The 26,740-nt window shown below is 37.9% G+C and overlaps 2 protein-coding genes across 4 annotated transcripts in view; one reads left to right on the top strand and one right to left on the bottom strand.

Annotated features, from left to right (window-relative positions):
- The window catches only part of Nudc (nuclear distribution C, dynein complex regulator), a 75,286-nt gene that overhangs the window by 12,679 nt on the left and 35,867 nt on the right, over positions 1 to 26,740 (top strand). The gene's annotated exons all lie outside the window — the stretch shown is intronic.
- The window catches only part of LOC145959942 (uncharacterized), a 49,366-nt gene that overhangs the window by 9,265 nt on the left and 13,361 nt on the right, over positions 1 to 26,740 (bottom strand). Inside the window, exon 1 of one of the 2 annotated variants that reach the window (XM_083079128.1) lies at positions 6,699 to 7,452. The exons of the other annotated variant lie outside the window; for it this stretch is intronic. Within the exon in view, the coding sequence (XP_082935254.1) occupies positions 6,699 to 6,761 (63 nt within the window). The 5' untranslated portion in view covers positions 6,762 to 7,452. Of the gene's footprint in view, positions 1 to 6,698; positions 7,453 to 26,740 lie in introns of those variants that run through there. 2 annotated transcript variants of the gene reach the window in all.

The following is a 26,740-nucleotide window of genomic DNA, read 5'->3' as shown; positions in this document are numbered from 1 at the left end:
TAGAAGTTAATTTCGCACCGTAAGTTTTCTGATGCTCATAATTCACAGTATCCTCGACACCTTTACGGGTGTCCTCAGATAATTTCACGAATTTTGCAATTTTTCGATATCCATCTGTCCTTGATGCGAATGAACGAGCAGAAAGAGAATAGCTAATCAATTACGAGCACTATTTCTTTCTTTTCACGCAATGCAAATAACTTTCGTGCGGCCGTGACGTTCACAAATCTCGACTTTCTTTTTCCGTAATCTAACCACAGAAGTTTGACAGATGACACAGATGTATGTATGTGCGAGTGGTACTCAACGCCGCCCACCTTCGCCTTCTTACGCTTTCGACCACTTTCTTTCTTAGCCCAAGGGCAATCGTGAAATTTCGTCGTTTATCTGAGTAATCAATAATGGCCTCGATCAAATATTCAAGTATATGTAATCTTTTAGGCGAGTGTTGATTGGTGGAGAGTTCGGATCGTTCTATGGCAGCTGCTAGGATGACGTTACATCCAAAAATTTAAATACAGCAGTTTTAATGAGCAATTTTATATAAGCATACGAGAATTGCCATCGAAAATAAATTCAATATCGTTGTGACTATTTTTTTCTTTCATATCAAATTTAACACACAATCGGAGTTGATAGAAAAATGTTGATATAAAAATGTATACAGTACTGGTCAAAAATATATCACCTTTATGTATTTTAAGGATAATATATTTCTATATATTCAAATATGGAATATATATTTCTATCTATTCAAATATGTTTTAATACTAAGTAACATGTAAATTACTGAACAATAAACTTTTCATTCAATAATGAAAACAGCAATTTAAGAAAAATTAGTTAAATATATACACTTTGAATTAACTTACCCTCAAAAAACATGAAGGTGATATATTTTTGGCCGGTACTGTATATCTGTTTTATGTATGATTTTCCGTCAAACGCGGGAGGCTGTCTATTAAAATTGCAATCTCAACAACAACCAAAAGATCGGGGAATAAAATACTCGAAAAAAGCACTTTAAATTAATTAACGTCGTTTCGTGACTTATGACTGTTAAATGTCACAAGTATATATGGATTTGGAACCTGTCCTCGACTAATCATCGGTTTGAACCTTCTAGGTCGTCGTGAGTTTTCTGACCGGCATCAGATCGATTTGCATTTACGATGTAAATAAAGAGAACTCGACAGGACGGCGCTCCGCAAATTGCGAAACCGCCGACGGTTGCGTTCGCATGCCAAAGGACGCTAAAGCCGACTCCACATTTTCCTCTTGCCCCTCATTTCTCCTCGTCGGTACGAGTCTAATAACTGACATTGCCGAATTCGGCCGTCAATCGTTCTCGAAATCGATCGATCGTGTCATAATCCATCGGAGTCCTTATGCATATGACATGTGCAAGGATATCGTAATCGTTCTCTCGTAATCGTTCACTCGTTATAATTTAAATTAGTATTAGTATTAGTAGTCGCTTGTTTATCAAACTAAAGGACATTTCGAAAAGTAACTCAGAAGAAGACTGTTTGATGTCGAAACTTACAACCCTGTTTAATTCGTGTTTAGATCAAAGATTTCGGCGAAGATGTTAATTACAAGGCAAATGTTACAAAATATAGCTGCGCTTAACGTAATCGAACACTTCTCTCCTGGCAATTTCGCTTTTTCCTATTTATTGAGATTTTCGAGGTGTGATTGCTGAGTCTCGGAATATTCCAAAGAGATACAACCGTACGGAAGAAAGTTCGGTGTACATCTTTCTGGTCACGCAACCTGACAAAATGTTTTCTTAAGGTATTTAACAGCTCTGCGGTTATATAAATGCAGTGTAAACGCGTTGTACGCTTAGCTTTTTGATGTAATCACATCACTTAGTCATCGTTTTTGACTCCTTCCATTGAATACGTGTTGTCTCGACGTACTCTACCGACTATCGAAATCGTATCGAGTGACAGTTGGTATGCAACTTGAACGGATTGCAAGTTATAAATAAAAGCTTTTAAAATCTGAGATACAAATTAATTCACATTATATAAGTCATTATGTAAGTAATATTTAAATGTGGTATATATACATGTGTGTATGTGTATATGGTTATAAATATTGAGTCAAGAGCCTTTATGATTTTAGTGAATATATATTTACATTATCAGAATTATATCGAATACGTGAGACTTCAAGCACATTGAAAAGTGACTTTTTGTGTATATGTTTGCTTATCAAATTACTTGCATTTTTATCATGTAAGCCAAAAAAAGAAGCCATTTAAAGTAATAATCAGAGAAATTACAATTAGCAATCGAGCACGTAAATCCGGTTAAGAAACAGAGTGTCTTATTATAATTTTAAAATTTAATCCGCGTCTAATGAAGGAGGAAAAATAATATCGTCATTTAAAATAGATTATTTTTATATTCTATGCTTCGACAATTTTTATTTTAATTTGTGATGTAAATTTTTTTCATGTGATAATGATTATAAATTTTTATTAAGATCTTTCTGCTCAAAACAGGTTTTCGTATGATATTAACACAATCTATTTCTCCACCTTTGATGAGATATTCTAAATTCTAAATTCTCATAATTATAACAAATAGGATTCTTGGGGTCTCCCACATTTTCTGCGTAGAATAAATAAAAAATAAATAAAGTAACCTGTTTAGCTATCAGTTTTTCGTTGCATACAGATAAAAAATTATTCGTTTCACCGAAAAATTTTGTTCTTCAATGAATTAACGTTTCAGATTGGATTGCATCCAAGGCTTACATAAATCTCATTTGTAATCTGTCGCGTAGCAATTTTTTGTTGTCACGTGAAATAAACGCAATACGCAGTTATACATCGTTGAGCGCAGATAATTCGATCAACAGAAGAGAATACTTTTGCATTAATAGCAAAATCTAATTTCGGTTGAGAGAGTTTAGTAAATAGAATTTGTTTTCCCTTTCATTTTCGTAGACGGATGTTAAAGTTATATGACTTCCTCAGTTGGCATGTTGCAATCAATCGAATAATTCTGTTGCAAGATGCATGAACGGGATCCGACTGTGAGACGAGTCATCGCGCGTTAGACACGATCGTGTGGAAAGTGAAATTCTCGAATCATCATATCGATCACATTCTCCACAAGACTACTTGGCTTACGATCTATGTCTTTCCTGGAGAAATTCATGGATCTAAAAATCTCTTACTGTAATATATATTAAATTAATTCATCACGTACTGTAAAATCCGGATATATTAGATTTTTTATAGAAAGCATTTTTATTTTTATCATTTTCACTTGATTGAATTAATTATTCAGTGATACAACTTTGGCAATAAATAATTTTTGTGCAGTAGCACAATTTAATTATTTTATTTTATTATTTATAAAAGTGCTCGTGGTTGTTTTTTGTTTAACGTACGTGCGCGAAATTGCTTTTAACATATTAAAATGCCAAGGGAAGCGATCATTTCTGACACGTCGTTGCAGTTTGCATGCTAAAATGATCGGTTTGTATGTTACTAATTTTGCATACACGGCTAATTCGTGCCGTTCGTGCATTCGAGCGAGAAAAACCATTGTATTCCTACTCATTTGATACAAACGACACGTCACGACAGCTATTTTTCGTCATGGGTCTACTCGTTCTTTTTCCTCTCACAATGACGTTAAGTATCGGACTTAACGTTTAACTTCCAGTACTTCGCAGCCACTTTGGCACCTTCTTTGAGGTGTGCCGTAAGGCAAAGAGGATCGAGATTACACCTTGCATGACTAGTCGTTCGGCAAATGACACTCGTTTTATGCATGCATTCCACCCGACATATCTCTCAAAGGTCTGGGGTGCGCATAATAAAGTTGAATGGGGAATTTTAAATATTTTTATACGCATATAAATTGTGCATTTCATCGCAGACAAAAAATTAGCTTTCCTTATCTTAAAGTAAGAGACACACGTGCCAACAGGTTTTTAGGAAATCGTTACGTTATCATGTAAATGCTTGATATCACGATCTTTTAATCCAACGGGCGATTTATCTTTTTCGATCGATTAATTTTATAAGATAGGTGTAGGTGCGCTTGTCAAGACGTGTTAAGATCGTTATCTAACTGTTATTCTAAGACATTTTGTTTATTCATTAGCGGTTTTGCAATTTAAAAATATTTAGCGTGATGCTTGCGCAAATCACGTATGCACGATACGATGCAGAAAACGGGCGAAGTCATAAATCATCGGACTCTACGATTAATTCTCGATCTTCGTTGTATGGCAGAAGTTAAATGTGGGACGAGATGATCAGTTGAGAGGCATAAATTGAGATTTAAAAAAAAGCATCGAACACACAAAGTGTCCGGGGAATTTTATTCCGGAAAATTTATGAACAGTCAGATCAGATAATGTTGACATATCAAAATTTTATTTCTCGGTACAGCATCCAAAAAATCAATTGTGATAAAGTCTAATTGAAACTTTAAAGCGGCATAAAGGGCACTCTATACAATTTTCGTAAGACATTGAAATTTTCTCCGATCGTAAATTACGACTTCTTACGGATAGAAATTTGCGTCAGACGAAACAAGGTCCGCGATACTATAGCGGACTTTTGCGGTGTTACATCTCGCGCATACTTCATCCGCACGCGCGTAATCGCACAAGTGAAGTCGTAAACATTAAAATGACGAGAATTATGGAACTTGCGCATAAGAAGATTAATGGCTTGCAGATGGTTGTTCACCGCCTTGTTGAGATCTCTCGTGCAGCTCGCGACGCTGGAAGTACGTAGATTGTTCTCTTGCGACAGCCCCGCACCCGCAAACTGCACTTCATTCTTTCGACCTTAACGTCGAACCTGTTATGAGGCTAACGCACGAGCGCTCGTAAACTGTAAACGAAGCTCGAAATTAAATCAGTAATCGAAAGGAAGGAAAAAATTTTCGATTCGCGTTGCAGAAGAGAGGGAGAAATAAAGGAGGGAATTTTTTATTTACGTTCATCGAAATTAGAATTTTTTGGAAAATGTCCGTCGTTTTGCGTTTTTATGATATGCATACGCGATGAGGCCGATCTGTCTCGTTCGATTGCTTCGAGCGAAAGTTAAAAGTTTATCCGGCGACGTATAAGTGAAACTGAATCTTTTACCATAAATAAATCAACGGTTCGTGTTTTTTTTTGGCTGCTATTGCACAGACTTCGGTAAAAATCTCGTCATTAAGTGCGCGACGTTATTGTAATTAGCAGCCACGTATTAAGCACAAACTTGGCGTCGTGAACCTAAACGAAGGAACAAGTCGAACCGCTGGATTACCGTTTTTAGTTACGGAACACCGCGTATCGCAGTCTGTCGAACGTGAAATGAAACCGAAAGATATCTACAGCTCGCGAAAATGATATCACTATGCGGCTAAGCGGCTTGGCAAAACCGGAATAGTCAAGCATATAGGGTGTCCCGAAAATATCGCGACTTTAACGATTTAGAAAGATTTTATAATAAATCCTGAATTTTTTTCCTTTCTTAATGAGACGTTGAAATAAACTTCCGTATCAGAGAAATTGTGTAATTATGCGTGACGCGCTATTGTTGACTTGCATCTTCCTTTAAACACAGATAAAGTTTTCTGTCTCAGGGAACTGTTCTCACGCGTAGTAATTATTACACGGTTAATATGGAAAATCAGCGTAGCTCGCGAGCTTTATTCAAGATTTTTTATTTACCACATTATTTTCTATAGTTACTTTAGATGTGAAATATACATATATACATATGGGAATTATATTGTTCTTCTCGTTTTCCAGCTGATAGCGAAATTATAGAGAATACTGTTTTTACATTACATAAAACCTGAATGGGCGTCAAGCTTATTAAATATTCGCGGTGAACGGTATATAGTAATATATATACACCTTGCCCATGAACCTAGTGCATTCGATGCCTTTTACCAGAATACCTCGATTATATTAAGACCGCATCGCGCCTGTTAAGGCTCGTGTGTTGAACTTGTTACTCTCTTGATTGCGGCACGACCATAATTTTGAATAATAAAAGATACATCTCGAGCTCTCTGAACTCACGCGTTATAAATCATCCGGATGGACAGTGTGTGACTAAAAGAGATCTAACGTTGACAGGAGCACGACACTTGTCGTATTTTTACCAGACGGAAGTTGTTTGTAATGAATAGAGGAGATCGACTCGTTTCTGAATGATTATTCTACGATGAAAAGAAAAATCGATAGACACATGCATAATTAATGAATAAATAAAAGTTTTCGCTTTGAGATTCAAGCTATTCACCGAGTAACCGAGCTCAACTTGTTAGCTCGTTAGTTTGTTCTGATCGTTTCACCGGATCTCGGCGCGATTCTCAGTTATGCTCGCGGTTCCCTTTGTGCCGCGACGCGTTTCCCGCCAAACCAGGAGATATTCGTCGCGCAACCGTGAAAGTGCCTCCGGGTTCCGCGAGGTTGAATCTCCGATGGAGGGAGATCGAAACGTGGATGCGCAGCAGCCGTCTGTATAGCCGGAAGGAACGATAAAATAGAAAGCCACTGACGAAATAACGGGGGGGGGGGGGGGAGGGATATGCGTGATTTCCGCGTCAACAGCCTTCTCCCTTACACCCTCCCATCGGCGTCTTGTAAATCGCCGACGAGGTAAGACGTTACATCGTCGATTATTCGAGTCGAGACTGACCGCGTAACGAACTTACGTTTCTAACGAAATCCTCGCGGCCGTTGGAAGCCTCCTCCACGTTGATACGAATTGCCGACATGCTACGTGGCGTCGATCCTTCGCGAAATCGTTCTGACAGAACAGCTCTCTCTTCTAGATTGTCGTTGAAAATCGATGATGCCTCTTGAATCTTCAATGGATATTATCCGGGAGATACCTGTTTCTTTAACGAGATCACCACTCCTTGTCGCGGCGGCTGGTGACCTTTCCGTGTATTAATTCACGAATTCCACAAGAAACTCACTATCGATCACCCTCGAGAAACTAATCGCGATCGAGCTATTTCTCACGCGGATGCTCCGTGCGTGACTATCGGCGTCTGATTCGAAATTTAAGAGGGAAAGGTCGATGCGCTAAGCGCGTATCTTAGGATATATCGTGTCCTCCAAGACAGATAGAGTCGAGTCGGAGCTCACCGTCCTTTCTTTCTCTTCGGATCGGGACAGTGCCTCGTCGTCTCGTCAACTTAATCTCTCCTGGGACATACGCGACGCACGAACTCGCTCTCGAGCCTTTCGCGAAAATCCTGCACGGACTCACCACCGAGGGACGGACCAGCGATGCGCTGGCCAGTGTCGCATGAGTGTAAATAAGCGCGCTTCGCACCTGCGTGCGCCTACGCGCCTGTTAATTTTTGAGGAGTACCGCACGCCGAGCACCGTGATCGTCTCTCTCGCACACGTGCGACTAGAGCCGTCGCCGCATCTGGCCTTTGGACTGGCTGGTACCAGTCTACCAGATCGGTTTTATACCTTCGTATCTCCCACTCTCGCGAACGTGCGAGCGCGCTCGTGCTCGCTCTCTCGTTCGCTCGCTCCGCGGCACGTCGATTCTGCACACGAGCAGTTCCACCACGGTCGAGAGAATCGATCTTTTTTTCTTCCTCTCCGGACATACGTGGTATACGCACGAACACACGCGGCGCCGGAATTCAGGCGGTCGCGCCTTTTCCTCGCGAGGGGCTATACTCGGGTGCTCCGAGACGCGAGAACGAAGGAGGAATCGAGAGAAGGCGACTTGTCCGCGCCCTAAGTCGATCCGGTTGACGTAGGATGTCGATCGATCGGTCTTGTTTCTCTATGTCGCGGATACAGGAAACGCGAAGAGCGAACGCGTTATCTCCTGGTCGTCGCGTAACGGAACCGAGGAAGTGTGGGCTTACTCTTATCTCTTGAATTCCGCGTGTAACCGCGACACACCCCGTCTCGAGAGGTTTTACGTCTTATATACGTCTTACTTGTGTCGGATATAAACAGAAAAGTGTATACGTTAGTCTTATTTCGTTCTTTGATAGTGTTTTTAATATGAATACTACTGTGCCATACTCATGCCGTATCATTTTGCGATCATGCGTAACATTTGTTCTTTCTGTTGTGCAGATTCAATATCGAATTATGACGAAGCGAAATAATGATCTCTCGTTTCTGTAATTCAATCATTTATTCATATTAAAGTAAAATATAATAAGGAAATTTCAATTAATTTTTATGCGATCAATTTTAGAAAAGATCTAATCAAATCCTCGATTAGAAAAATTAATATTAAATGATTTTGCATTATTGTTGAATTAAACATTTATAGTTGCTATCACGAAGTATCTATCTTGCACTTTAGTACGTAATAAAAAATAAAAAATCTGCTTTTTTATTTCTGAGATGAAATATATCTACAGTCTTATATTTTGCAACTCAGATCGTCCTTCGGGTGTGTGTGGTCGTAAGCACGACCGGAAGCGGGTTTGTTTTATTGTATGTTTTACCTTATTCTGGTTTGCCTTATTTTTATGTCGTCTGAATCTGTCTCGTTTTTTGATCGATTCGCGTATCATTCGTCGTCGGACTGCGTGTATGAATGTACTCGCAATTTTCGACATGAATAACAAAATATCAAAGAGAAATTTCGTATTTTTCCTGTCATAAACTCTTTTCTGTGTAAGTAAGTGTAAATCAAAAAAAGCCACGAAATCGTAAGCTAGTCATTGATTTCATTTTCTCTTTGTCGCATACACGAGTGCTTGAAAAAGGCGCTCGTGTATATAATGTGAAAGCATTTCCGCACAATCGGAAACAATCATGCGCTCGATTTTATGCAACGTCAAAGACGCGTCGAAGCATGCGAATCTGCGCGCTTTTTGCTCGATCGAATTCATAAAATGAGAAACCATGAAGCGATTACCGTTGATCAAATATTATCGAATATTATATTGTGTAACATTCGGCGCGAATATTCGACGTTGGCGTGGAATTATATTCACATAAATTCTGCAACAATCAGAACGTAATTGGGCAAAGTTTATCTCGCAAAATCCGAGTCGCGAGGTGACAAAAATCACTCCGTGAAATATCATATTTATTATGAAAAATCTCGGCGATATCAATGATGTTTGAGAAATCGAGGCGACCAGGTGCAGAACCCACAGCTGTAAATTATGCGGGTATTATATGTAACGGTGGCTAACGTGACTGCCGAACTATCGCTTCACTCGAAACTTAACGTAATCGCGACGAAACAGTGGTCCTTATGCAATATTTATCGCCCCAGGTACCAGCGACTCGTTTCGTAACCTTGAATTTCACCGATCAAAGGTAGCATCATCGACGTCCAGCAGATCCGCGAGTAAAATCGTCACGCTTTGATCGGTTCTAAGAAATTTCCTGATGTATTCTCTATCCTCGATCGAATCAACTGACTCACGCGATCCATCGCTCGCCGATCAGCGAGGACAAGGTGCGCTTTGATACATGTCCCGCAAATTAGGCCTAATCACTATGTTGGGTTCTCCGATCAAATTGAATATTCCGCTCAAGAGCGACGTACGTAGCGCTCTATTTCAGGCAAGGACTTTCCGCGCCCGGAACTACTTCCTTCCTACCCCTTCCTACTTTTCCTTTCCCGCGTCGTTCGACTCGCGAGAGATATCTACGAGGTCGTGATCTCACGCAATGATCTCGATCGTCGAGAGTCAAGTGCACCGCCCCTTCTCGGCTGACCTCCGGTCGCTCGCTCGGTCGCCCCAAGGCGAAAAGTTACGTGACTTTTACAGCCCGATCTTTCGCAGGTCGGCATCACGGACGTCTCGCGAAATTCTCTATTTAAACAGACCGCAGCACGTGGCTTTTTTCCCATATAAGGTCGATTTTGATGATTTGTTAGAAGGCGCCCGACTTCCTTACGTCGTCAATTAATTTTGGATTTTTTCTCTTTTTGCAATAAAGAGAAACGGCGCTGCGGATATTCTCTCAATATTAGGCAACAACGGATGCGAATCAACGGACTGTGGTCGCGAGATTAAGAGCGGATTTATCGTAAAAATATTAATTAAGGAAAATTTTCTTGCGAATCGATTTATAAATATTTATAGATGGCAAAATCCTATTTTCAGATATTTCAATTTCTTATAATTCTGACGAAAACAAAATGATTATTTATCCGATAATTTTAAATCATTATTACAAGAAAAATTCAGAATTTCTCTAATCATTTATTAGAGAGAAAGTTTAACAATTATTAATGTTTTGAGGTATTCTTATATTAAAAAAAAAATAATTTTAATTGTCCAAAACCTTCATACATGAAAGGAAGTGCAGCGAAACAGGGACATTCTACATATTTACAATCATGGCTGCTGTACAATTAGTCAACCCTATGGTTGTGTGTGTTGTGTGTCTGCTTGCTACTTATTTTCTTAAGTATATACTAGAAGACAAAGTATCATACCGCCGTGTCAACGACAAAGATACTCGCGTACGAGTCGATTAAAGTTATTAGCCGTATTTTGCAAGCGGGCATTAATCGTCGCCGGCGAATCATGAGATCGTCATTGACTCGTCGGGAAAAAAACCGAGTACATACATCCTCGTGTGCAATTTGGTTTCCATTAACGACGATTGTGCGACTCGGTTGAAATCTGAATGTGACTGTGCGAATTAACGCGCGCGAAAACGCATCTACGCTCATCGCGCGATTTAACTCTCGCGCTCGTATCGATCACGATAGATTGCGTGCCGAACGACTCCTCTTGATCGTCCATCGTGCGATTTTTCCTCGGTAGAAAGTATTTTACAAGCTGGAACTAATGAAATTCGCCTCGATCAAGCTTCTCGATATTTTATTCTCCGAGTTACAACGTAGGCAATGCCACTATATTTCGCAATTATGTATTACCATAATTATACCTTTAGTTGAAAAAAAAAAAACGTTGATTATCTTTAATATGTATGTAATAAAAATTTTTTGTAGAAGGATGAAGTGTCCTCACATTTTTTGCGACGGGATTTGTACACGGAAGGGTTAAGATTTCATTTTTTCGAAAGTCGACACACGCCTCCGAGATTTTTTCTGGACTCGAAGCACTCTGCTCTACTCGGAGTCTTCTACTCTTTGTCTCGCGAATCTATCCGGTTGGTTTCGGTGCAAGGTCGTACTTTCGACAGCTTCCTGATCCACGTCGCGCGCACCATCGCCGGGAGGAATGCGAAAAAAGCACGTGCGTTCAATGATATATCGATCTTTTTCGATTGCGTGCAAGGTCGAAAGGGATTGGCTACCTTGCTCTTCCACGTCGCGCTACCTGTACGCCGTTTTCATTCTATCTTGTGATGTATTTCGACCGCCCACTTCACGTCGTTGCAAACCTTCGAGAAATTAATTACACGTCCCTCTCTCTGCCGCGTACATTATTTCTCTTCCTGGCTTGCCCAAGAGTCTATGCAGGTCGATTGTTGATTGCTACGATGCTTGAAGCACGTACGCGTGTATGTCTCTTTTACGATGTAACGATGGATGTGTCTGCGTCACTTGCGAGATACGTCTTTCCCGAGATGGGAGTTCGCCAAAGATTCTCGAGAGTGAATGCGAAGTACCCGCGAAGTCGGCGCGAGAAAACTTGGTGTCTTTTATTAAGTATCTTTTATGATTTTTATTTCTTCTTACTCTTAACCAATAACTTGCTATACCTCCGACTTGCTTAATCCCATACACTGACATTTGTCCGCATTTGTTTGCATGGTTCGGTAAATTTCACGGTGATAAATGTAAATTTATTTGTAGATTCTATTTGATCGATGTTGCGAGCGTCATAAAGTTCCCATGATAACATATTCAAATGATTGTCAAATATTTATTCGCACCATCGATCACGTACAGATACATTGTTCTCGTAACTGCAAAATACAGTATTGATAGTAACTGCACGATTACGGCAGTGCATGCGATTACGTATGCGAGTAAACAGCTTCATAAGCACTGTCAGTGATTATAAAACGTTCTGCTAATACGAAGTCGACTCGAAGAAACGCAGTCCAGGTAATGTTCAGGTACTGTAGATCGCAATCGTGCGTCTATACATATTTTTAACTTGTCTGCTAACAATTGCTAAGCTACCATAACCGCTAATTGCCGTCCTTAATTATATTTTTGCCGACGTACTAGACAACATGTGTATTCATTACGTACGTTGTACGCTGCGCAAGAATTCACGGCAACATTACGCGCGATGCCGAACTTTCCCTACGCTATCGTGTCGAAGACAGTGGATGACGAAATGATCCTGGGCGGGTTCGAGCTAACGCCGCTTGAATCGTTCATAAAGTGTGAAATCTCCGCGACATTTAAGCGGTGCCTTCGGTTATCTAGCGCGAACCACCATAGAGGAGAAAAGAAGAAAACTGCAGTAACCTTTAAAGGGGAATAAATTACGGTATAAAGGATTAAGAGAACTTGGGAGAATAATTACATCTTACAATATTAATCTATCGCATTTTAAATTATTATAACAATAGAAGTACAATAATATTATAAATATAGTCATATTAAAATTATAAAATTTTATAAACGCATAATATATTGCATGCGACATTCTCATACAATGTCGTTGGCATCACGTCATCATGCGTATTATTCCATTTAAACGGGCTTTTAATATTTCGTTACGTGTTGCACATAAATTGTTCTTATGTCATATATCGTTCAAGAATCCCGACTCGGTTTCCTGATTAGCATGACGCCGCATGTGGTGTCAGCACGAAGAATATATCTACGATAATCTGCACAAAAATGAGGACCGTCTCGAAGCTATACCGTAAGGTGACTAATTCCGGAATAAATTCATGCGTATTTATTTGAATTATGCGAATGTCAAACATGCGCGATTAAATCCGCACGTGTCCACGATTCCAAAATAAAATTACTCCTTGCGTGAAATTTCACGACGCCTTCGATGCCCGAGTAAGTGAGCGTGGAATACGTTCTTACAGACAGGATAATGGTAGAACCCTTCATCAACCTCGCGGAGGTATTCGTGAATGGTTCCGTGTGAAAGAAGCGGGGCTCTCTACGAACCCGGACACGGGCTCCCTCGCTCTCGCGTGCATTACGTTATTGTTCCCGATTCGTTTATCTCATCGGCCCAGAATCGTATATCCGTGCCCGTGAACTCGACGTACGCATTGAAATTTATTACTATTCCTGCTGCAAATATATTTTGAAAATGATTTTTTTAAATATTAATTTGTCTCTAAACACACACATGAATGATTATAATTAAACAAAAATATTATATATATGACGCTTTAAGGAGTCTTAATTCAACTACTTGAAAGGCAGTAAACAAAGGTATTGCGAAAGTTACCGCCGAAAAGGTTTCTGAAGAGAAGAGAGTTTCCCCCGAAAGTAAATATACGTAACATCCAATTAACAGAGCACGATGATAATTGGTATCCGCGTATGCAAACGTCTTGCTGTGCTCGCGGAATTGAAATTCTACCGTTAATTTATGCATTTTATTCTGCTATAGTGTGCGAGGTACTTTAGATGCGAGAAGAGATATTTTAGAATACATAAAGAATATTACCAGTATAGCGTTGAGAAATGAGAAACATTAGCAAAGATGAAGAAATAAAAAGAAATAGAGAAATGTAGTGTAACTTAATTAAACTGCGAAGGTGTTTTTCACTAAAATCTTGTACTATAATTATATTACAATATAGCGATACTTTTGATTGATTTTACGTTAGATTAATTGTAGATTTTGATAAGAAAAAAATATACGCTTGAGCCATATGGCTGATTGATGTCGTATGTGTAACACACAAAAGAGCAGGAAACATTCGCGATTATTTATGTGCAATAGAGAAAAGTATGGCGATTTCGCACTCGCAATAATACTTTACGATAATTTGCCACAGACAATTTATAGTTTTTACCCTCCGGCCACCGTATTCTATTCCATCGTATATTAATTAATCTCGACTATTCGATATTGATATATTTTATTTTTTGCAATAGCATGTGCATCATAATATAACTGGTAATCATTTGCGATACTTTCTAATTTTTCCGCTTGATACGTGAATTTATATTATCTCGAAAATCATCTCGGATTATTGTAATTTGATCCACTTAAATACATCATATAACACATGCAATCCATATCCGAGTCACGATTTTCTTAATGATAACGATTTTTTCACGCTTTTTCGTCGGTATTTCTTAATTTAATAGTTTCAAAATTACGATCGATATCGCGTTCAAATTTATGACTATCTCAGATCCCGAAGTATTTTTACACATGTGGCTAGAAATAAATATCTCCATTGCACATATGAATACTTGCCATTGTCATCATTTAATCTGAGGATAACATTGGAAAATTATATTTAAATATCATGTAAGATCCTTTCTTTCTCGGAATTCATTCGCAAATCTACCGCTAAGACATCTGTTCAGGCGTTCATGTTCGTTACGTCACTTGTAAGTAAAATTCTAAGTATGTCGCAGCATCTCTCGCATTATGTAATATTACATTATAATTTACACACTATTATACTATATTATATAAGATTTTTTTTTTCTTTATTACGATTCTTTATTTACGATTTCACACAATTAGTTTTGCTTGTATCTCATTTACATCCCGCGAATCTTTTCGCGTGTTAAACGGCCTCTCGCGAACGCGCATATCTTGAAGTTTGTCGTTCGTTAAATCGGAAAGGAAGGACATAGAATTATGTAAGCTACAGCGAGAAAATCTCCGCTATCTCCGGTGTGTCGCAAAGCGATAGACGATTTGTATAGCTTAGGTAAGTCGAAAAGAAAGTGGCCATCGGAAGAAGGCGCGCCTTCATATATACGTGCACGTGACTCAACGTTAATTCTTCAAGTGCTTCCGAGGAAGTTATTGTGCAATGACTCGCAGACTCTGACAATTGCTGGCTTTAGTGATCAACGATATCGATGTTCATTATTCCAGGAGGAAGGTCTGAGACTCGCTTAAGGAATGAAAACAAAAGTGGAAAGCAAACCGCGAAAAATACAAGATTGCTTCAATCATAAGATATTCGTGTTGATAGGCAAAATGATGAAATAGCTAAGAAATAAACCTTTCGAGATATGTTTCTTGATAATATGACGAGATCTACAGAATATATCATCAAATAAATGAAAGATACTACATACTTTTGATGGAACATTTCCTTATATGTAATATATTTTTCATTTTTAACCTGAGATTACTAAGCTTTTTGTATTTTTTAAATATACAACAATATATATATTGAAAATTTTATCACAGGGATGCATTTCCAATTTCAATATCATTACAGTATTAAAATCAGGAATTATTATTTTGCAAATCTAGAAATATGTCTATTTTTAATACCTCTAATACATATATTTGGTCTTGCTTATAAAATATACGGTTGTTCCTTGTCATTTTATTTTCAAGCCATTTGTATCGAAATATAATTTGTCATAGTTGTAAGACTGGTTTTTAGCAGTCGATTACGATTAATATATGAGTATATGATTAAAAGCACGGAACATCGCGCATCGCGGTAAGTAACGCCCAAGATACGACCCATATTCTATATCTTACAAGTTCGACAGTACTGTCTTTATAAATTACGATTGTTTCGGCAGTAACTCAGCGCGTGACCTTGGGTAGCAAATTATAATTATGCCGGGCGTAGCGATTCGTGAGTAACGGCCGCCGTCAAAACACGATGCAATTAAGTCTTGCGGGGCGTGCTTGCTCGATGCATCGTCTCGCGGATGACTATACTAGACGTAAATGTAACTCTTCAAGTTTCCTTGAACCTTCGCGAGCCAATGATTAACGAGTTCGTCCGGGCGTGCGTGTCCCCGAGTAGGTGATAATGTCGCTGGAGAAAGCGCGTTTCGAACTCAAAAACGACCACTCGTAAGTCTTCTCGAACGTTTCTCGGACGTTTACGGCGATTGTACTTAAGATTGCATCCGATCCCCAATGACTGGCATCATTTCTTGTAAAGAAAGCCGCGTGCATATATCGGCAGAACCAACGAATCTCGCCGTAGATCCGTCAATGACGAATCAACGCTAAGGAAAAGCGGCTGGACCTTGAAGTGTTGACGCGATAGTTGCTCTATAAAACACGCAGGTGCGAGGATTGTGCCGACTAAAAGATCGCGGCAGATAATTGGGAAGATTCTATTTTTTTTGCAGCAGATTCTTTCATACGTCAGGTGGGACGTTAAGATTCGTATGAAGCAAAATACACGTTCTTAATCGATGTACTGTTATTCCAAAGTTATCTCAGTTCCTAATAAGCCATAGTCATCAAAGAATTCCATAAATGTATCTCCGTTATAAGTCTACTTTTATAGATGAAATTCTCTTTCTACATTATATTTCTATATTATTAATTTTCTAAGTACTTGACGCTGCTGTCAAGTCAGCAATCTGTGATCAAGGTTAATCATAACAAAGGTACATTTTTTCTAGCTAAACAGATTTATTTCTTCACGGTTTCTGATTATAAATTTATGAAACACATTCGATACCGTTAACGCTGGATGCTGCTAGCAACGAGATGGAGATGTTTTATCCACGGGAATTTTGGGGATTTCCAATGGCTACTAAGTATGCAGGAATGCCCGCACTAAAAGATAGCTATTTTCAAGTTCATGGTTGGGTCATGTAGTGAGTAGTCGGAATATAATATGTATGTTTTTTTATTAAAATCCTGTTCCTAAAAAGGTAATGTGTTGTGACTTTAAATTTAAAATATAATTCCACGCACAGGAAAAGATATGCGGAAAATAAAATCTCGCGTGATAAATCTCGCGTATTTTTTCAATAAACGTTTAGTATAAATTTGGGAATTTTGTTAATCTAATGTAATCGTGAAGATTTTAAAAAAATTTTTATAACACGAAAATTATTATATTTTAAAATAAAATGCTTATTTAATAAAATAATTTAAATTAATAAAATAATAATTTAAATTAAATTAAATTATTTAATAAAATAATTTAAAATAAAATATTTTAAAATGAAATGCTTATTTAATAAAATAGTACTCTTATCCAATATATATATTTAAAAGTAATTAGTATATTTTTGTATGTAGGATTATATAATTAGCAGATTGTATAATATGGTTTTGTTATATTCTAAATCGTGATGAATATAATGTCGGAAACTACCCACTCGATAATGCTTGCCAACTATTTTGAGCCATTATGTCAGCTTATATGATTACAGTGTTATCACGGAAAAAAAATTACAAATTGCAATACATAAACGTGCAGTCAGACGCTGGCTTTTCTTCCGTATATGATTACACAGGAGAAATTTGCGTTTGTGTTGACTTCGTTCACACGACCTATTACCGAGTGTTCACGCGATCCGTTGTCATTTTCCCTCTTCATCGATTGCTATTTCTAGCTATTTTTTTAAATACATTTATAACAGTTATTTGTAATTATAAAAATAATGTTTAACACGGTGATTAAAAAATATACGCCTTTCATTTTGATTTTTTTATATTTTTATAAAATATTAATATTTATATTAATATTAATTTTAAATATTAATATTTTATTTTAAATATTAATATTAATTTAAATATTAATATTATTTTAAATATTAATATTAATTTAAATATTAATATTATTTTAAATATTAAATATTAATTTAAATATTAATATTATTTTAAATATTAATATTAATTAATTATTATTTATATCAAATGAGCTTTAAGATAGATTTGGTTTCAATATAAGATTTTAAATAATTATGAAAAATCATGCACACGTATTTCGCATCTTGAATAATTTATGTATTATACGAAATGCAATATTTGCACTACAAAAATTACATGTTAATGTAATCTGATGTAAATTTTCATTCGTCATTTTACTATATGTCATGTTCTATAATTTCATGGCTATTGCATATCGAAAATTAAGAAACCGCGTCGTATCGATGCGTGTAAATCACTTTGACACTCGGTAACATTGTTCCACCTGTTGGATTCCTCGCATAACATTACTCGTTTCATAAAAACCTTCCACGTGAATATTAAGTTTTTACAATGTACGCATGAGTATATAAGTATCGATATTCCATGTATATACCTCTCGAAGAGAGAGCACGTATTTACTTGGCGAATCGACGCGATTTTATTACGATAGTTTTTAACGCGAGGAATAAAAAAAGAAGAAAAAAAAAACTCGCGGCATACAATTCTCATAACGTAACACTAGTAGCAAAATGGAACGAGGCGCGCGATCTCCAATTGGCCGATCGTCCGCGATTTCACAATCTGTTTGCAACTCGTCTGGACCCTCCGTGCTCCGCGCAACACCTGCTGCGACCACCAAGTCCGCAAAGTTTCATCTTCCAAAACTTCGGCACGAGACTGCAGAAACGCAACCGGCGACCCGTTCGAAATGCAGGCTGGCATCGGGCCCCCGGACTTCGAAACAGAGACGAGAACATGCGAAATACTCGCGTAGGCGATTACGTCTTACGGCAATATTGTGCCAAAGATTGAGAGAAAGGAAGCCCGGCGATGCAATCGATCCTTCTCCGTTTCGATGTCGCCTCGTTCGCTCGATGCGAATTCGTGACGTGTTACGAATTCCGCTCACGTCATACCAATGTTATGCCGCCGCGAAATATCGTCATAGGTGACGCCTACACGTTGGTATCCTGCCGGTTACTCGTCTTGCGAATTATTCGAATAACGGCATTGGTACGTGAATGCGAAATTTCAGCTGATTGAGTGTCTCCTGCGAAACGAATTAGTCCTTCGGATCTGATTAACTCGTCGTGACTCGTTTTCGCGAAATGTCTTTAATGAGCGTTGCAAAATTTCGTTATGAAACTTGGTGAAATAACACTATAAATGAACTAGCTGAAAACGCTTGTGAATTGAAAGGTAATTCATGTCTCATGAATTTTGTAACATGTGTAGGAAGTATTATTACTTCATTTTTACTACACAGTTTCACTTACATTAATTAGAGTATTGAGTTAATATAATTCTCTTATTTACTTTATATCGTACTTTTGCTTGATCATATTTCAACTTTATGCTAGATATAAATTATATGTGTTTCCAGTACAATCTGGACAGATGTATCATTGGCTTCTGATTTTCATAAATTATTTCACGATTATATATGTGATGCATATCGCGCATAAATTTCTACAGTATTTCAATAGCATTCTGATCCTACTTTTTGTGATATTAAAGATTCTTCGTGGCGCCAACAGAATTGTAAGAAATTTATCTTCGGAATTCCACGTCGCGTCGAACCAGTCTGCGTGCATTTAAATAAAAGTTTAGCCGCTCATAGGTCGATATTAAACATTCACGTTGATGTTATATCATGTGAACAGTACACATCCGAATTTAATTTTTTATACTATCAAATTTAATATTTTATTCTATTTTACTCGCCTATTCTTTCTCTGATAGTCGTGAAGTAATTCTTATTTAAAATTTGCCACATCATTGAGAGACTGTTATGTGCTTCATAAAGCAATCAAGATTTGTATTCTTATTGCAATCATTATAAAAGAACTAAGGATGTGACATGCTAGTTAGAAAACATTGAACACAAGAGCAAAATCAACGAAAAAAATTCAATTATATGAGAAAAATAACAAAGTTTAAAGAGCATTGCCCTCAAAAAGAGCATACCACAGAGAGCATTCCTTTGATATCCGTTCTGTAGGTTCTTTGACCTGCGCAGACTACGAGAAAAGAACTTCACGTAGCCGGCAGTTAAGAGAGTACGTGTACGAAATTCGCGGCTCGCCATTCTTCATTCAGATTGCCCCCTAAAACGCGAGTCATCACATATCGTTGTTTATCGTAGGATGAACGAACGCATCAAATATTTTATCGTAGAATTTTTTTCCTTTTATCTTTTTTGGCCACCGCGATTATGGTCTTTTTTCGTTAAATGCAACTGCGACGACGCTATTTTAAATTCTATTCCATCTCGCTGATAAAAAGGAGCATACTAATTATCAAGTTTCACCGCATTCTTCGCAAAATCTAAAAGCTTTTGAAGTATTTTAATATATTAAATATTTTTTACTTATTATAAATTGTATATTTTTTATATATTATATTATTTATTGTATATAAAAAACTTGTATAGGTACTAAAATTCCTTGTCAGAATATTTTTATCTCAAATTGTTGTTAGATGACTAAAAATACTCAATCAGACATATCATACTTTTAAAGCAGTGCTTCTCAATTTTCAGAAAATTCCAATTTATATATTTAATATGCTTGACGTTATTAAATTAATGTGTTTGCGCGTTTTCTTACATCCGTATATCTTGGACAGTGGACATAACTTGGGAACAATTCACGATAAGAACATGGTTCGCGCAGAGGGAATTACTCGCCCGTATTCATTCGTATAACCCTGAACCCTATTCACGGATCTCGGAACACCGCGGCTTCTCGATTCTTCTCCCTCGTCCCTTACCTCGTCTTTCCTTCCTTCTCTATCTCGCCGTCTCTCGCTGTCTACGGGACCGCAAAAATCTCTAATTGCAACGCGGATGTGTGCGACTGTCTGCGGTCCCTCCGGCATGCGATGAAATCGCATCTTTTCTCTCTCTCTCCTTCTTTCCTTATGGCTTCTTTCTTCTTTGTCTCACCCGGGTCCCCTCCCCTCCGTCGAGAGAAAGAGAGAGAGATAACCATAAGAATTTATATGCGTGGCACAAACCTGTCCGCTTAACGATAAACCGCACGCGTGTACGTGCGTTTTTTCCTTCTACCTCGCGCACACCATCCCCCTTTAAGATTCTTTTTATCCCCGGTGAGATATTCAGTAATGATTCGCCGTATGGAAGGTCGCGCGCGAACAGGTTTTTCATGCTTCCTGCGTGACTGCGGGCTTGAAGGGTAAAATATTGCCAAGGGGATGTGCGTTCGCGCTCGCAGGACCATCACGTGCCGTAAATGGCAGACAAAAGGATCGCGTCCGAACGTTTATCCGACATAAGTCCAATTACGCGCGAAATACCGCGATACAAGATAAAGCGCATAAACGGTGAGATCAACAGTGTCACCAGACGATTAGCGTGATTCATCACGTGCACTTTGCGGCGGAGATCCGTTAAACTGATGAAATGATCGAGAAACATAATAGATTTAATAGATTATGGATTACTGATGAGCCGATACACGTAATGGATAATCGCAGCGGCAAGTAATCAATTAATCTTGCGTGCAACGCGAGGAAGTTTGAGATTTTGTCCGGTGGAATTCCCAGTTGCATATCCATTAATTACACGACTGGTTACGGCACTCGGCTGCTCTCATGGTACTCGCTTTGTCTCTTGGCGGAAGTATTTTATGCGTCGCGATACATATACATTATCTGATTAGTCACCGCTTGTGTCCCCAGAACCCGGAACTTGCTCTTATAATTATTACTTTATTATTCAGTGAAGGCGGATGCGAATCTTTCGCGCACGATCTGGTGTTATTGATAATATCAATCTGAGATTATAAGATAAACAGTGACCCTACACAGGTTACGAATCTCTTTTGTATCTTTTTGTAAGGACATTATCACGAAAAGAGTCGGCGACAGGAACCATACTAAGAACACTTGCATACAATTTGTGAAAGGAAACTTTGTTCTCTCTTTTTTTCTCCCTCACTCCTTAAATGTATCTCGTTTCAAAGGAAAAGGTCATGCCTTATCTATATACACGTTAATCCGTATCAATTTATCAAATACTGTCATAACTTGTTGGGCTACATGTTATAAGTTCAAGATCGTGACCTGACAGAATGATGCACGCATTATTTCATATATTTATCCATATCATTGAACGATATCTATATTTGATATACGGTTCGTTATATAATGAATAAAATATTATTCTACACGCTATTCTATAATAAACCGCATTGCAAACCAGTTATATCTCGCTATATCCAGTGATAAATACTATGAACATAAATGTAACATGAAAAAATATTATTTATAGGATATGAGAGGTATAAGCTTTATATCAGGAAGTATGTTCATGAAATATATAAATTGGCAGAACGACGCATAAACATACAAGATTTTATTACGAGAAAAAGTTATACCGATCTGTGTAGGCTAGTATCATATGAGGAAGTAAAATAAGTAGCAAGGTTGCGATATATTTCTCTCTTTTTGAGATTAAAGCATTAAGTAACTAGTTGGCAAGAAAGAAAAAAAAATTTATTGCAGTGTACAAAAATGGAAGCAATGAAAGTGTTAAGTGTTTGAGATACCTGAGATAGTCTTTTATTTTAAATCTGATAAAATATCTCTATTCTTCAATCTCTTTAATAAACGCGAATTTATTTGAAGTAAAGACATTTGCATACGTTGAAACGTTCGTAAAATCGTTATCACGCGTCATGCAAAATGTTATAAAATTATAGGTCTTTCTATGTGATTTATTACATTTCCCTCGTGTACAAACTATTGCATTAATATTTTACAACGGTATTTAGCTTGACGCAATAGGAAGACATGCCTAGCATTCTTCTACATAATTGCCGCTTAATAAATATATTTGGCATTTTAGAAGAAAGTTCATAACTGTTAAAAAATTGTTGATTGGAAAAGATAATAAAAGTTATATATCTTGTAATACAAACTCTTTCACTCTTTATAACTGTATGAAAACTGTATACTTATCGAAAATTAATTCTTTATCGTTTCCGAGGTATTTCGATGAAATTATTTACGCTGTTTCTCGATCAACGCACCCTGACTTCCATATCCAGTACAGAATTTTTTTATCTCTTTAACATGTGGATATAATATTGAATTCGTAATACACTCTTTCTTACGATCTTTTCTGACCGTGAAAACACCCACGTAATACGGACATGTAATAAGAGAATATGTAATAAGGTGTATTGTCTATTATATGCGATTTTTCATTTATTTTTTCTCTTTTTTTTTTGCTACTTTTAAATAAACTTAATTTTCCCGATGTTTAATAAATTTATATAATATAATTGCAATTTAATAATATAATTGTAATTTATATTGCACGAACAAAAATGTTGATTTATTTCTTATTATTCTTGTGACTTGACATTGTTATGCACACATTCACAGACACATTTATTTGAACAAATATGAAAAGTGTCGCTTACTTTCTCCGAAAGCAATTTTCTCTCTCTTCTTACCGCGAATTTATTGTTTGCCAATATTGTAACGTCTGGCACGTGATTTTATTCACGGACATAATATTTACATAATGTCGTTTCATTGCGGTCTTCGCAATAATTCGCGTGTAAAAAGGGCTTGATAACGACTTGCTTATGTAAACATGCATCAGTTTATTAGCTCGTTACGTGGCACAAACATTTCTTGCATTTGCGTCTAAGAATTGGTGAAAGCGGTGACACACAATAATACCTCGCTTTTCATCATCACGTACTCCTCTCTCGTACTATTCATATTCCGCACGTTTATGCGCGTCCGGAACGCACCGCCGGATTTTAATGCAGAATCGCGCGCTATGCTACATCATCCGTGTATGATGAAGGCTAAACGTGATGACACGCATGTATACGCACAAAGCCGCGACGGGATGATGTGCGCGTGATGCCGGGTATCATTTTGCTCATATCGCTCTCTCGCGAATCCGCCTTTGCTCAGGCCATAGGAGGATCCTTCAAGGACACGAGGCAACAGGCACGTGAACATTAAGATCAACGGACATTGCACTTTACCGCCCATATATACATATATTACACCTGAAGCGAAGATTAAGTCAAACGTTTATGAAAAAAAAATATATGATAAACTCTGCTGTCCGACCGGCTTTTATTTTATTGTAGTTTTATTTGGCTTCGAGATAGAGAGAACAAAACTGCGATATGTATGTACGTATTATATTTAATTTTTATTCGCAAAATTAAATTAGCGGTCTTGTAGAGCAATTACTGTCAACCTTGATAATATTTTCACCGGCAATTGTGACAATATCACGATTTTACAAAAGATAAAATTAATCCTCGGGGAACAAGCGGTTGCAGTTTGATATTCCGTGCAAATATCATGCAAACTAGATTTTAAAGAAGCAAGTTCAGAATTTATCATATAAACGACATGAATTCAGTTTATAATTTTTACCGAATTACGGCTATATATCCTATATTAATTGTTTTAGTGGCACTTCCGCATTTCTGGCATGTGCAAATCTTACTCTTTAATTTTCATTAACATTTTAATAATTTCCAGATGAGATCTTTATACGGACCGTCGGTCAACTATTGCGCAACGGCGCTTTCTAATTGACTTAGATTATCGATCAGAATTTATCTCTAACACAACGAGTGCACGATGAAAATACGAGCCATTTCTCTGACGCAATGACCTTCCGTCATATTTCATATATACCTATTACTTTCACGGAAACCCGACGATTGTAGAGTTAGATGCCGCGCGCCTCGTGTCATTGAAATCTTCGGAGAAGGGCCATGGCATTAGGCAATGACATGCTATACGTATACCGGCGAAATGTCGCGTGCACGACTTGCGCGGGCAAAAACGCCGGTCCAAGGTCGGACCTGCCCCTGGTTTAATTTCCGCGACGCAATTTATTGGCGCTCGCAAAAAAATGTGCCAAACATCGCGTGTATATCGGTCGGACATGTGCGTGATGTGACATGATTAACAGCAATGACGTATGATAATTTTTTTTTATTTACGTGCATGTATTTATTTAATTTAGTGAATTTATCGATGATTAGAATCCATAATTGTCACTGTTCAACTCCAATTTTTCTACTCGACGCGGCAAAATTGTATTTACTTTGTCGAATCGAATGATTTTTATATTGAATCGTAGATCGAAAGTGATATTCGATATTCAATTCGAAGGAAATTTCTGCGTCAAGTGCACACTTTAATAAATGAATTCGGTTTTCTAAAAAAGTGATCTCGAAATACGAAAGTTATCGCGATTGCGTAATCGGTACATTTAAACACAATTACACAATAAATAAGTAATCAGATGCGCGTGAAATTTATAGATGTTTTTCTAGATTGTGGGCGGTTTCGATAGTTTTTGCGCGCGTTTTTTTTTTCTTTTATTTATAACATTTTCTGACAAGTCGTTTATTATCGATCGCGCCAACGCATTAACGATCCGCCCATTATTCCAAATTCTCTATCGGGTGAAAAAAAGAAAATTAGAGAGTGAACTGACTAGTAGAACTGACTTAATTATACAGATGGAGAAAACCGCGTCGCTAATTCGAGAGAGATTTTAGATTATCCGATGCATGCACGTATATTCGCTCGTGTGTGTGCACACACACACACACACACACACACAAATAAATAAATGCTATATATATATTGACGTAATATATGAGTTATACCGATGACGTAAGCATGATAACATCTTAAATTGTATATGTTTAAAAAAAACGAGCATGTGTTATAGAAAAGCGCGAGAGAGCATTAACATTGGTTATATTCGTATCCTGCTTAAAAGCTATTCTAGTCATGCGGTGAGATGAAATGCTAAAAATAAATGTATCCTGCTCCTGTTCCGCGAATTTCGACCACGATGAAGTCATCGTTCTTTTTCGAACACTCAAATATACATATACAAGAGATTATTATTTAAAAATTCATAATTTGACATTTTTTGCTTACTTTAAAATAAAAAAAATTTGGCCTTTATTTCTTGTGGACATTACATTTTTTAATCTTTTTAATCGCCACGTTATATCTTTATACCCCCAATTGACGTGAGTCTTAACGGTCGAAGAGACAAGAAAGAGAGATAGAGAATAAAAGAGCTACCGTCGCGCTACCTTATTTTTTACGACGTCATGTGACCGGGGGATAAAAATACTGGAGTCGACGCGTTTCAGATACTATCTCCCGTGCGTTTTTCATTCTTATTTCTGTCTTAAACCAATTATACGTTCTCTCGATCCCGATCGCGGATGTCTGTTGACAATCGAAGCAACATGGTCGAGCTGAATGCTGTCTCGTTTTATCGACTCGTTTTACATACTCGCGCCGATATTTTTTTTGCTCTATTGTAAAAATACACACCCTCGTAAAACAAACGATCGTACGCGGGAGGGTAAGTACCCGAGCGCGGTGATTGCAATCGTTCGCGCGCTGGTTGCACGCTGCATGCAAATCCGGTATTAAAACTGAGAAAAAGACGGGCGGAGGCGTGTTATGAGCGGGTACGTTGTCGGATCGGACCAGTTCAAACGAGTTTGAGGCCGAAGGCGAACCGCTCGATCCACGAAAAGCACGATCCACGAACGAAAAGTGAAAGGGACGCAGGTGGGGAAAGCGCATTCGGGGCAGCTCCCTATGGAAGCTCCCCGACCTAGCATAAGCGATGGACGCTATTATCTTTACACGTGTTGCGCTGCGAGATAGATTCCCTGGGAATCCCGGGAGAGAAACACGCGTCGTAAAAGTCTAAATTGAGAATCGTAGGATGTCGCTCTCTCGAGTGAGCACGGATGGGTCGAAACCTACAGGTCGACCTTGAAGAATCGCAAGAATCGCGATCCCTCGTGGAACCAGCGAATCCGCTCCGTTCCGCTTTTCAGGAAGGAACGACCTTCACCATCACCTCCTGTACTATTGTCTATCGTTACCGGTCACGAATTTCTATGATGTTGCAACAAAAGGAACGGACCGTAACCCTGAAAAAGAATCTAGTTGACGATTCC

The sequence above is a fragment of the Camponotus vicinus genome, unplaced genomic scaffold (assembly GCF_025532165.1).
Source record: "Camponotus vicinus isolate PSW18456_S1 unplaced genomic scaffold, iyCamVici1.0 SCAF_10, whole genome shotgun sequence".
In the NCBI taxonomy this organism is placed as follows: domain Eukaryota; kingdom Metazoa; phylum Arthropoda; class Insecta; order Hymenoptera; family Formicidae; genus Camponotus; species Camponotus vicinus.
This window is presented reverse-complemented; position numbering and strand designations above follow the sequence as displayed.